The following is a 14,457-nucleotide window of genomic DNA, read 5'->3' on the forward strand; positions in this document are numbered from 1 at the left end:
TTTTACGGTTTCAGTTTAGGTCAATGAATATTAGCAGCTAGCTATAAACTCGATTATTTATATTTCAATTAAAAGCGATGAATTCTATGGCATACAAAGAACTAAATTAGAAATTAATAACAGTTTTTTTCTTAGAGTTTATAGGATTGAAGAAAAATATTGTGTTGTTATGCATAAAATAATTCTAAAGAATTTCTTGTCCCTTGTAATCTGACGGGGAAATTCTATTTAGGAATGTACGAATAAAGTTCGTAGTCGCTTTTCTGCATGAAAGTATTAACTTTCGGTATTATGTTATCAAGACGCAAGAGAAACCGAAACAGTCAGATTGATTGTTTAATTAATTATCTAATTAATTATTTAATTACAAGATGGAGACACCTCTGTGAACCAGACGAAAAGTTATCAGCCAGACGTTTAAAAAAATGAGGTCACTAAACGTGACGTGTCTATCGGGTCAAAGCGACAAGTGGATCGGTTGCAATCTGTCGTACTAACACCGTCTGTCGTACTAACGCCGTCTGTCGTACGAGTGCCGTCTGTCATTCTTGTCTCATCCGTCGTAAAAGGAAAATCATCTGTCGTTGAATACTTTTTTGTCAAGCATCCTTTTTTTAAAATTAAACACGTGTGCACCTATACAGAAGTCGTACAAGAATCATTTGTTTTTATGATAACATCACTTTTTGAAGATTTTTTAGTTTTTTTTTGTGTGTTTTGGATTAAGCTTAATCTGATATATATTAACGAGGGTTAGTTCTAAAAATATCTATTCTTTAGTATCTAATCTGATTGCAGAAGAAGGATAAAGGAAAAAAAAAGGGGGGGGGGGGGATGAATTTTATGCAAATTTTCATTTTTAATAATATTCAAGAAATAAAAAAATAAAACACCACTGGATATGACCAAAAGTAGCAACCATTCTGTTGTGAATGACTGCTGACAGTGGCTTACCACTGAAACTTCATGACCAACTACACATGCCCCGCGTGACGATTGGGGGTCTTACAGTAGCTGGGTTATCGATGCTGTAGTCTTAGTTATCTCACAATGGAAAGTGCAATGAAAGATAGTGGCTAGCATACCGTCTGAACCTACAGATTTTATAGTCAGTTGATAGCGGTCGATTTTTTACACGCAGATATACATACATATGTTCATATATATATATATATATATATATATATATATATATGAATGTATATATACATGTACTTAAATGTATACATATATACATATGTATATATATATATATATATATATTTAAGTACATGTATATATACATTCATATATATATAAATATAAATATATATATATATATATAAATATATATATATATATATATATATATATATATATATATATATATATATATATATATATATATATATATATATTTATATAATATATATATATATACACATGTATGTGTTTATTCGTATACACGTACAAAGCACTGAGAGTGAGGGTCTACATAATATTAAAGCTTACAATATGTTTGGATTTGTAACTTCACAATTTCATTTAGCGTTGAGAAAAAGTAAAAATTTTAGTTAATAATTATTTTTATTTAATTAGTTATATTTATTTATATTAAACAAAACAGGATAGTATTGATGTAGTAATAGATTCACAAGTTTAGTAAAATGTGGGTTGACTTCCCATTTAACAAAAACTTCGAAAACGTTTAAGAAAACAAAATTAAACGCACACAGTGGATACAAACAAAATGGACGAACATCACGGTGTAAATGGAAACCAATTAGTTTAATTAATCAATTGAGCACAAATCTCACGCTATAGGTTTAGAGAAGAAAAATCTGAAGTACAACAGCTAAATGACAACAGCAGCCTTAAAAGCTTTAACACATTTTTTTAAATAGTTGCTGTTGTGGAGAAAAAATATTGTTTTTTTTTCTAGTGCAAAAATGAGCATAGACACACACAGACACACACAAACATTCACAGACACACATGCTAAACACACACACAGAAAACACACACAGATCATACATTTATACAATCAAGCACACACACACCTACACACTCAATCCAGTTGGCACCGAGTAAAAATAAAACATTACAAATCTAAAGGCAACTCTGATTCGCATATAGACGCGACGCACACCGAATTTTTGTAAATATTTTTATTATCGTTCAAGGCGGGCTGCAGTTATTTTATAATTTTCAAGCTAAATTTAGAAAAAATGATCTACAGCAAGTCGCGGATGATAAGCATTGGGGAGGGATATTAGTTTTTATAACTTTCTAATTTATGGCGTTGTTTTCACTGCAGTGAGACTATGGGTGTCTTGGTTTTATTTCTTGTTTTACATCGACTTGAATATATTGCATGTCTGGGTAATGTTAATACTGTTGTAAAAGTTTTCAAAATCTGCATAGGAAATGTAATATGGATGTCAGTTTTTGAATTGCTGCTTAGGTAATGTAATATGGATGCCAATTTTTGCATTGCTGCCTAAGTAATGTAATATGGATGTTAATTTTTGCATTGTTTCCTGGGTAATGTTAATTCTGTTGTAAAAGTTTTGAATAGGTGCCTAAGTAATGTAATATGGATGTTAATTTTTGCATAGGTGCCTGGGTAATGTTGATGTTGATATTAATATTAGCAATAAGTGCCAGGGTAATGTTAATGTTGATCTTAATTTTAGCAATGGCTCTCTGGGTAATGTTAAGCTTGATGTTAATTTTTGTATGAGGGTCTGGTAATGTTAATATTGATTTAAATTTTAGATTTGGGTGCCTGGCTAATGTTAATCTTGATGTTAATTTTTATACGGGGGCCTAAGGTAATGTTAATATTGATGATGATTAGTTGTAAATAGTTTATTTGGTTACCATTTTTATTGCCGAATTCCCCCCTCCCATCCCCACGCCCAACGAGCTATATGAATGAATATAATTGATATTTTAGAGAAATGGACACAGAGGCGTAGCGACCCTTCCCGGCGCCCGGGGACATACTTTCAATTTGGCGCCCCCTTGGGAGCAAATTTTCGATTTGCACCCCCCCTCGAACTTTCGATTTGCACCCCCCTCGAACTTTTCATTTGCACCCCCCCCCTCAAACTTTCAATTTGGCGCCCCCCCCTAAGGTCGGCGCCCGGGGACATATGTCCCCGCCCCCCTCGCTACGCTACTGAATGGACATTAAGGAAGTAAAATAAAGCTACAAGTTTAATTTATTTTAGGGCATCATTAAGTCTTGATTTGTCTTGTGCTAAAGGGTCGCATGTGGATGACGTCACGCACACAGTGGGGGGTGGGGGGGGGGATAACAATGAGGAGGTTCTTAGTTTGTGACAATGTATGTTGGGTGTGGGGAGTTTCTGATAAGAAATATGATAGCATACATCTTGTACCAGGCCAAATTTGGTTTTATAATATTTCGAAACGATAATGAAGAGGGTGGGGTTGTGGTATTTGAAATAAAAAGCTACCGTACTGTCATATCTTAAAAAAAAAACAACAACACCCTTTACATAAAGAACGATTTTGTGGGTGTGGTACGCTTAGAAATAAGAAGTAAAAAAATATAATTAAGTGCCAATCATACTACTGTTGAAATCCATCAACCATACACATATTTTAACGCAGATGTTTTAGGGAAATAGATTTTTAAATAAATAGCATAAAAACCCAATACATGTAAATTCACGCAGTCAGTTTAGAAAAAAAATTAGTTTAATTATGTATATTAAAAATAAATACAAGGGCGCAAATGACCCAATCACATGCGTTAGTTTGAGTAGTGTTGGTTATATACACGTTTCTTGATACTTTTCACGCTACATTCACATTATAATAAAAAAAAATTAATCACAAAACACTCTGTTTATATAACTAAACTCACGAGAAGCAAAATAGCCAGAATGATTATTAGTCTATTGGCAAGGTTATAGAATGAATCGTTATCAAAACTATTTTTATTTTTGACGCGTGTATTTCATCAGAAAGTAATACCACATCGGATGTTGGTTTTTTGGGTTGTGGTCAGTGAACCGTCACGTTGAAAAAATCTCGCGATGTGGTTCCGGTAGACTGGCCACCGGCTCAGTCTCGGGGAAGGACTGCGCCTCGGCCGGGCTGCAGTGCATTCTCCCAAAGGGGTAGATGCCGTGTTGGAGGCTGTTGGGTATGGAGGGCGTCGCCTTGCTTATATCGAGTGAGTTTCTTGCCGTTGTATCACATAAGTTCGCGAGGTTTGATTTCGAGTCTCCGTGTTCTGTTAGAGAGGTTTCTGCTGACGTACTAGAAAGATGAGGGTTCGGAGAGTAAGATGATTTCATTAAGTCTTTTTCTGTTTTAACAGAGTACGAGAAATCCGGTGAGTTCTTTGGCGTGGAGGTTCGGAGTGGGCAGGAGTCCGAACCTGGCGTGGAATGAGCCTTATCGGCCCGGCTTACAGATCTTTCTTTGGGTTTGTTCGGCGACCGGACAGCTTCGTCGGCCGTGCTCGGCTCCGGGAAAACCGGAGCGTCGTGTCGGTAGTGGTGGTAGTTGTTGTTCTCCGGCGTGGGGCTCGACTGGGCGTGGAACCTGGGGTACTCACGGGCCCACCTGCTCAGACCTTCCACGGCCGAGGCGGTCTCCGAGTCTTTGTGAGCCTCGTCCTCCTGCTCGTCGGTTTGATCAACTTCAATATCGTTGTCGAAGTCGACGGTAGACTCGTCGTAGGAATCGTGGCTTTTCTCGTCGCCGTTATCATCGAAGCTCATGTTCAACAAGGTGTTGAAATCTGCTAGAGGATTTTGCGGTACACATGATCCTGTTTTCCAATGCGTCTTGAGACCGCTTCTGCTGATGTATTTTCTATTACACTGAGAACATTCAAAAGGTCTTTCGTTTGTGTGTAATCTTCTATGAAGTTTAAGATGGACGAATTGGGTAAATTTGGCATTGCAACATTTGCAGTGGAAAGGTTTTTCTCCCGAGTGAAGGCGCATGTGAGTCTTAAGGTTACTGGTAGAGCTAAACCTCTTATCACAGACCTGGCATTTGTGAGGCTTTTCACCTGTGTGGACGAGATTGTGTTTTTGCAGGTGAGCAAGTTGCGTGAAGCCTTTGCCGCAGGTTTGACAAACAAACGGACGCTCACCTGTGTGCGTGCGCAGGTGGACTTTTAAGTTGGACAGCTGGCCGAACGTCTTGAGACAGACGTTGCATTCGTAATGCATTTTGCCGTCTTTCTTTTTCAGAGGGTAGGGAAGATTTCTGTAGCCTCGCGAGCCGAGATGCGAGTTGTTTGATTTTGGTTTGGTTAAGTTCAGACCTTTATCGGGGTAGGTTGGCGATGGAGGGACTGTTTGCTCTGAAGGAGAGGTTTGTTCTGCAGACGGATAAGGCGGGTACATTCCTACAGGCCAGTTTGGGAGAGATGGATAATGGGACACGAGTTGTTGGTAGAACGGGTTCATCTGGAAGATGTTCGGTAACCCTGGCAACCCAGGCATGGGGAGGGGCGGGTTGTGTAGCATCATGGATGCGTTGAAAGCCGAATGTTTCATGGCTGGCAGGAATCTGGACACAAGGCTCATGTTGTCCGGTTTAACTGGACCCATCAGCGACCCGTACGGTCTGTCTATCATCAGACTGGGAGGGTAGAAGTTCCCGAATTTAAACATGTGAAAGGGCGAGAGGTTAAAGTTCTCGGGCAGACGCTCCACGGGTTTTGGTTTCTCGGGTGTGTAGTTTTGCTTGGGGCTGGGGTTGTTCTTGATTTCTGTGATGGTTGGCGTGTGGGGCGGGTGGGAGAACAACCCGTTTTGGGGTTGAAACATACCCGGATGGAACTCCGGAGGTCCCTGTTTTTGCATCTTTTTGAGCAAGAGATGCTCGATGATGCCGGAATTTCGTTTAGAAGGGGACTGGAAGGGTTTGAACCCGGCGCTCTGGTGTGCCATAGGGGGCGCGTCACTCTGGTGCGGACTTCTGGATCTGTGAGACTTCTGGAAATAAATCAATTCCTGTTCAGTTTTACACAGTAAAAACACGGGTACGAAATAAAATGTCAATAAAAATAAATCTAATTTGCTTTTAGATAGTGGATTTGTATTGAAACAAGCTGAAATTTTACGTATTTTTACTGGACAATCAAATTTTGTGAGTTCCTATAGCTAATAATGGATTCAACAAAAGACTAAAATAAAAAAATAATACGACAAAAAGTAGTCACAGTATTTTTTCAAAAAACTTGTTATTAAAAAGACAAACTCTACTTCTACCACCCACGCAATAGAGGATCATAGAGGGAGCACATTTTTAACACACTCAGAAGGCCGAATAGACAGGCTCTTCAATGCGATTTTTAGGGCAAAAGAAAACGAGAAAGAAATACCCAAAGAAGCGAATTGGAAAGTGCCACAAGAAAGCTTCAGAGAATTCAATCTGCTGGATAGACTTTGGCCTAAATCATAGTTGGACGACAGGCCTATGACTTCTAGTAGCACACTTTGACGTTTTAGCAGAGACAGTCTTTTGTAAAGGTATCTTATGTTTCTATCGTCTTACCTATACTATATAGCATGGATTCCAATTTGACTTCACAATTAATTTAGTGTTTTGTTAAGCGTCTAATCTACGGCTTGCATAACACTTCAAGGTTACAACGGAGTCAGTATTTTGTAAAGTGTTGCAGCGGAGTCAGTGTTTTGTAAAGTGTTTTGAGAAGAGTCTAACCAACAGCTTGCATCACACTTTAAGATTACAACGGAGTCAGTGTTTTGAATAGCGTCTTACCTACGGTTTGGTTAAGGTTCTGTGTGTTTTGTCATTGTTTTGTAAAGCGTCTTACCTGTGGGGTGGTTCTCTGTGCGGACCGCCGAGAACTCGGCCGTGGCGATCTCCTGTCCGCGTCCCCCGAGTGGTTTTCTCTGGACTGGTGGTAATTCTCCTGTTGTGGGTGGTCGTTGTATTCATCCACACGGGTGTCGTAACTATGAGGTGGGATTTCCTTCCTGACAGGGGAAGGTAAATCTCGCGGCGACCATATTGTTGCTTCCCCAGAAGGTCGTGCAGGTCTCTCTGGAGAGCGTCGTTCAGTTTTTGGAGTAAGTCTTGCATTGTCTTCGTGTCTTTCTCTTTTAGCGATGCTGAAATCCAGAATAGGTGAGGCGTCTTCTGAACTAGGTGCGGGAGGGTTGGATTTTATTAGCGGGGGTGGGGGGTTGGATAAGTACGTGGGTTGGGAGCTTTGAAGAAATGGGAATGAGGGCGGGTATGTGAATGGAGGAAAGGTCAGTTTAGTTGGTGGAGATTTGGAAGATAATCTTTCCACGTTAGGGTTGTCCGGGGTTTCCGGGGTGGGGTGAATCAGGGGTGGGGTAGGGCGCAGGGGTACACGGGGCAAGGCTGGGTGTGGGGCTAGAGGGGTCAAGGACACATCTGTGACGGAAGGTTTGTTGAGATGGTCGCTGTTGGTCATGTTACCCTGAATGCGATGGTAGAGTCTGTTTTCTGTCGGCAGGTCTGGAAAGATACGAAACAACAATTCCTTGTTTAAAATATAATGTAAACCACGGTTTTGAGGAGGACATAGGTTTATTGCATGATTTACGAACACTCAGATCTAATTAGTACTTGACATAATTTGCGTGGAGTGTAGGAGGCGAGTCACATTGGCTAAAGTGTCGCAATGGCTGGAATGTGTACATGTACTTAAATACATGACACAGTTCCTTTACAAAATGGACACAAAAAACCCTTTAAACATTATAATTATCGTAATCAATGCATAAAAAAACAAAAACAAAAAACAAAAAGGGTTTTTAAGAAAGCTACACAAGATTTGTATTATTTTAAAATAGTCGCTGTATGAAATATAGAGCAAGATAATGGTTGAGGCCATACCCTCTACATGGAGTAAAGAGTACTAAGTCAGGTAAGACAAGTCAGTTAATCAAATACAAAATTTAAATATTAAACGCACATCAATTTGTTATATATATATATATATATATATATATATATATATATATATATATATATATATATATATATATATATATATATAGTATGTATATTGGAGATAGTTTGACACCCCACCGAGTTACACCAAAACATAGAAAGTGACGTAACATAACTAGCATGGCCTGTCCCCCTCACCTGCCTCCAGCAGTACCCACTGATTGTAATCCTTCATGGTTACACTCCGAATACACGTCCCCTAACTTAGGTCCGGTCCATCCGTGGCTAGAGAGAATCGATAAGTGATCGATACAGCGCGATCACGTTTAGTGGCCCGTGTTATCTCTCCCAGACGACTGGTTATCGTCTGAAGATGTCTGGTCACCTGTTATCGTTTTGGTCACCCGCTATCGTCTGCTCGCGATTTTAGTTATCCGAATTTTTATTTTCGTTTTTTTTTTACCGTAAAACTTACAATTTTCAACGGGTGTGAAATTGTTTGTTTAAAATATTTTACTGAGCATTTCAGTATGAAAGGATAGTGTGGTCAGCATTTTGACCAGCCACCTTTACTTTCCCTAACTCAGGTACCCATGAGAGCTGAATGGAAGCTCTACGAACTTGAACCCGTATTCGAACTCGAGACTTTATGGTTAGCAGTCGCATGTTCTATAATTCGACCACACCGTCCCGTTAGCATAAATAACATTGTTTTAAGGACATGGGCGGGTGTACTTTTCGTCATAAATCCACTAAATCATCGATTTCCATCTTTTACTTGATCTATACAGAATAACCATCGTTGAATCTAAAAATGACATTGTTATGACCCTAAAAACAGTATTTAATTATGAAAAACCGGGTTCAATGTAGTGTGTACATGGTCTTTTGTTTAATTTTTTGGTAAAAATAGCAATTTTTCGACCTAGAAAAGTACTATTAGGCTTCGCGGAAACCTAATGTGTTTCATATCAATGGAAAGGCCGTGACCTCCTTTCTTTATTTGTTCTAAAATTAAATGACCAATCAAAATACATATTTTAATGTGATTATTTTTCTACGTCATAAAGTTGTTTATTTTACTCAGTCGGGTTTTTCCGGTATGCAAATTTTTGACCTCAATTTTTTCATTGGCATACGACGGCGGAAGCTAGTTAGCGATTGGTCGTTTCGCTTCGGGAGTAAACATTCCCTTAGTTTCAGCGCGTTGCTAAGTTTGATCTAGTTTTGTTTCTCTAAGCTTCTGTAAAATACTTACATTATTTTAACATATAATTATTTCAATTAAATATACTATTAACAGTTTAGATTAGTTTGTGTGAATTATCATAAGCAGTGAGACGATTTAATTTGTTTCTCTTTCGATAATGCGTAGAACAAAATACTCGCTAAAAATAGATACACACATCTAACTAATTTACTAAAGCTAGGGCTCGTCCGAATGCAACTGATTGCAGCTACCTCTACTAAATCTAGCACTATTCAGACAAGCACTGGTGCAGATGTAATATGCACATTTACTAAGAAACTGCGGCAATGTAAGACACAGTTTTTACAGACAGAAGAAAGCACTGTTACTTCTAGTACTAGTAGTACTAATTGTAAACCACAGCCGTGCAGAATTATTGTCGACTGTGATTTGCTTCTTGATGTTATCAATACATCTCCTCGCACACTGTGATGTAGTGGCTACTATTGATGAAAACAGTGTAAAGGGTTTGCTTCAAGCATGGTGTGGCAGTAATAAAAATGTTGTAAACCGTAAGTATACAACTGCAAAAGAATCCAGAACAAGGTCTTTCACAATAAACAAAGACGTCTTATCATAATTGGCTTTAGACATGAGACCATGCAAAATATACTGCTGTTTCTGTGATAGCATAATTCAATTTTGGGCCCAGGCATGCTATGGCATTGCTGTCAAAAGAAGGAAACCATAGTCGAGGACCCAGTGAAGACGCGAAAAAAGACGCCATGACAACAGCTTTACTACAACTCTCGGTAAAACAAACAGCGCCAGAAAAAAAGAAAACTAACAGCCGAACAAGCTCAGAAGGAATATACTCAGCAGCACCATACTTCAGGCTATAAATGTGGTCGATTTTAGTGACATACAGCGATAAATGTTCATTTTTTGCAACTTTTTGTTAGTTTTTTGCGTTTTTCTCAGTTTGATGTTTTTTTGTACAATTGTTGAAATAACTTTGTTAATAATTATCAGAACTGAACTAAATTTGCTCCAGTTACTCTTTATATATGTTCAAAGAAAACTGATAGAACACTTTTGGAATTTTTGTAAAAAAAAAAATTTTGTTGTTGAAATAGTGAAAAAATTGGACGAAATAATGAAATTTTTACAGTAATGTTTTTAAAAAAAAAGTAAAAAAAAAACTATTTTCTTTTTTGAAAATGTAATCTATCAGAAGTCTTAAACACATGTGTCTGCAGACTATATTAAGCTTTCATGAAATTTGAACAAACCATTTTTGAGTTATTTCCATTTAAAAATCGTCAATAAAATCCAATATGGCCGCCGTCACCATGGCAACGGAAGATTTAAAAAATTAAAAAAAATATTTTTATGCTTAACTCTTTGAGTTATAACTATTAGCCAAGTATTACATCTTTAGACTCGGAAATAAGGAAGTTGGTACTCATCACCCGCCCATGCCCTTAATCAAATTGCAAAAAATGGGATTGCGTTCTTCGAATTTAATACACTATACTGTATGTATATGATTGTATGAAAGGGATTGTATATGACAGATTAGATGTATGAATTTTCTAAATTAATGATGTTAATTAATTGATTTAAATTTTTTGAATAAAATATGTTTCATAATATATGAGTGTATGAATATGATTTTAAGAATGTGATTGTATAAAAGGGTGGTATGAGATTGTGTAAATGGGATTATATAAAGAGGGATAGTATATGATTTTGTAAATGGGATTGTATAAAAGGATTGCATGACGTTATGTGAATGGTTTTGTAAAAAAAAGGATAGTTTGGGATTTTTCGAATGGGATTGTATAAAAAGGGATAGTATGGTATTGTGTGAATGGGATTGTATAAAAGTGTAGTATGTGATTGTGTGAATGAGATTGTATAAAAAGGGACAGTATGGGATTGTATGAATGGGACTGTATGGAGAGACGCCACCACGGGAGTGCCCGCCGCACAGGGCGCGGGCGTAAGCTATGTATGACATTAATGGTCGTTCTGCTCACTCCCACCATATTCGCACATTATCGTTGCTCGTTCATCATTGCTAGATACATTTAACATGTCCCCGTAAACAAAAACTACCCCTGCCCAGTGGTGTAGGTCGGTGTGTGGGTGTGGGGTGGACGTGTGTGTGGGGGTGGGTGGGTGGGGGAGGATGAGATACAATGAGATAACTAAGAGAAGTCAGAAGCGCGTTTAAGTACGCAATAAACGTCACAAGGGGAGATAAACGTGGATTTCCTGTAGGAACTCTGTCGAGACGTTTGTTATTGGGGTACAGGAGGTAGAGTTATGATGGCCGGTAAAGTTATGATGGCTGGTAGAGTTATGATGGCCAGTAAAGTTATGATGGCCGGTAAAGTTATGATGGCCGGTAAAGTTATGATGGCCGGTAAAGTTATGATGGCCGGTAAAGTTATGATGGCCGGTAAAGTTATGATGGCCGGTAGAGTTATGATGGCCGGTAGAGTTGTGGCCGGTAGAGTTGTGACTGGTAAAGTTATGATGGCCGGTACAGTTGTGGCCGGTAGAGTTGTGACTGGTAAAGTTATGATGGCCGGTACAGTTGTGGCCGGTAGAGTTGTGACTGGTAAAGTTATGATGGCCGGTACAGTTGTGGCCGGTAGAGTTGTGACTGGTAAAGTTATGATGGCCGGTACAGTTATGGCCAATAGAAATATGATGGCCAGTAAAGTTATGATGGCCAGTAAAGTTATGATGGCCGGTAGAGTTATGATGGCCAGTAAAGTTATGATGGCCGGTAGAGTTATGATGGCCGGTAGAGTTATGATGGCCGGTAGAGTTATGATGGCCGGTAAAGTTATGATGGCCGGTGGGGTTATGATGGCCGGTGGAGTTATGATGGCCGGTAGAGTTATGATGGCCGGTAGAGTTATGATGGCCGGTAGAGTTATGGCCAATAGATATATGGTGGCCAGTAAAGTTATGATGGCCGGTAGAGTTATGATGGCCGGTAGAGTTATGGCCAATAGATATATGATGGCCAGTAAAGTTATGATGGCCGGTAGAGTTATGATGGCCGGTAGAGTTATGATGGCCGGTAGAGTTATGGCCAATAGATATATGATGGCCAGTAAAGTTATGATGGCCAGTATAGTTATGATGGCCGGTAGAGTTATGATGGCCGGTAGAGTTATGATGGCCGGTAGAGGTATGATGGCCGGTAGAGTTATGATGGCCGGTAGAGTTATGATGGCCGGTAGAGTTATGATGGCCGGTAGAGTTATGACCAGTAAAGTTATGGTGGCCGGTAGATAGAATTATACGTTGAAAAGTATATAAATAAAAAAAGTAAATTTCATATAGCACAACCGTAAAGGGACGGAATGGCCTAGCGGTAGAGAGCTGGACTGCTTACCCTTAAGTATTGAGTTCGAATCCGGGTTCAAGTCAGTAGACCATCCCTGAGTCCACCCAGCTCTGATACTTTCGGGTAAGTAAAGGCTTCACATGCCGAGGTCACAGAAACAAGTGAACTCTAGTTCACTTGCCCCGTAGACCGTCAGGTTTGAAAGGGAACTTTCCTTACAATCGTAAAGTGACATATTCCGAGACATTATATCTAAAGAAAATTGCCTGTCTGATATGCCAAGAGAGACTTTCTCCGACTCAAACTAATATTCCAATAGGGCTTGTAAGTATCTTTGCTTCTCTTACTTAAAATTTGAAATCTCGTTAGCCATGGTCAGGTGAATTCTCAAAGATCATTATCAGCTTTTACGGTTTTAAATAACTTAGCAATAGCGTAAGTAACTTTTATTTCTTTCTTACCGATTTAATAAACATATTCACAATTGGTTTGAAAAATACCAGCTGGATAGTATGATAAGAAGTTGGTGACCTACTTACAAGCCCTATTGGTATTTCAATTTGTGAGCATATACTAAAACAACTAGCAAAAAACGTTTATAAATTTTAGAAAATGTTTTTTTTTCAACATATTTTTTTGTCTCCAACAGAAAGTTTGGCATTACCAACACTTCAGACTCCCGCGATATCTGTCGCGAGAAATGGCGCTTTATCTCGCGAGAACGGCGGCCATGGAAAGCCATTACGGTGTACCGTCAAACACGCTCCAACATGGCTGACTCGCGATTTCCTGTTTCCCTCGAGTTGGTTGTTTTTTTTATATCAAGCACGAGAGGAAGTTTTGCCGTCTGCTGACACCTGCTGCTTAGGGTGGGGGTGGGGGTGGGGGTGGGAGAAAGGCTAGCACTTGCAAAATGGATGGAGTCGGTTCTAGAGCAGGGCGTACAGACGTGGGACCGTTGCTGATAACGGGATGGGGAGGGGGTCGGGTTATGTTTTTAGGACCTCGGATAATTTCAGCCAAAGAGATAGATCATTCCTCGCCTCGCACTCGCGATAGAAGGGAAAAATAGATGCGCGTCTCAAAGTTTCACTTCCATTAATTTAGTTAGACCAAAATACGTTATTCAAATATAATTTACATTAATTTACTTACACGAAAATATGCTATTCAAAATTTAACTTGAATTAATATATTTAAACAAAAATGCGCTATTTGAAATTTCACTTCCATTAATTTCTTTTTAAAAGCTTTTTCAATTTAAAAAAAAAAAAGAAAGAAAAAAAAACCATTTTATCTCTGTGTCTGTTTATCATTTAAATAGAAGCAAAGACAATAAAAAAATCTCATTAGGTCATAATCATCAATCATTTCTGTACATTTGATAAAAAATTCTATTCATAAGCGCACCCCTATTAAAGTAAAACTCACCGTATCATATTTTACTATTCTATTTTGAAGATTACATCCTTAAACAATAGCAAAAACAAAATTTATGTTTTTCATTTATACTTTTCTTTTTATGTGGATTTATCCACTAAAAACTGTAAAATAAAAAGTCATTCATTTTTATTGCTTTTCTATTTCCCCATTAACATCTCCAACACGAAACAATCCGACCATAACCAACCAAGAACTATGTTGTCTCCCATTTTATACAGATCCATACGCCATAGTTTCCAAAAATATAGCTATCCAACACGAAAATAAATGCGTAACAAAATAAACCGGTAGTGATCTCCCCTAAACTTTCTCGAATATTCTTATATAAAACAACAGGGGATGGTAACTGGGGATATAGTTATGATTTTTAATCCATTTTAAATACTTAAACTTTTAAAAATAGAATAGAATCTCATAAAAAAAACATTGCGCACCAAGCAAACGCCGAATAAAAACGCGTATAATAGTGCGCAATATTATTAGTACTTTAAAAATTTACATTAGTTTTTTGAGAAATCGGAAGTAG

At 38.4% G+C, this 14,457-nt stretch overlaps 1 protein-coding gene across 1 annotated transcript in view; it reads right to left on the bottom strand.

The window, feature by feature from the left end:
* Positions 1-3,172: 3,172 nt before the first annotated feature.
* Positions 3,173-14,457, bottom strand: part of LOC131955084 (PR domain zinc finger protein 1-like) — a 47,294-nt gene continuing 36,009 nt past the window's right edge. The window contains exons 5-6 of the mRNA XM_059319042.1: positions 6,818-7,491; positions 3,173-5,972 (exon numbers count right to left, since the gene is read on the bottom strand). Of these exons, the coding sequence (XP_059175025.1) occupies positions 4,029-5,972; positions 6,818-7,491 (2,618 nt within the window). The 3' untranslated portion in view covers positions 3,173-4,028. The remainder of the gene's footprint in view (positions 5,973-6,817; positions 7,492-14,457) is intronic.

This window comes from Physella acuta, unplaced genomic scaffold (genome assembly GCF_028476545.2).
Source record: "Physella acuta isolate Inbredline_101_S28 unplaced genomic scaffold, ASM2847654v3 ptg001053l, whole genome shotgun sequence".
NCBI lineage: Eukaryota > Metazoa > Mollusca > Gastropoda > Physidae > Physella > Physella acuta.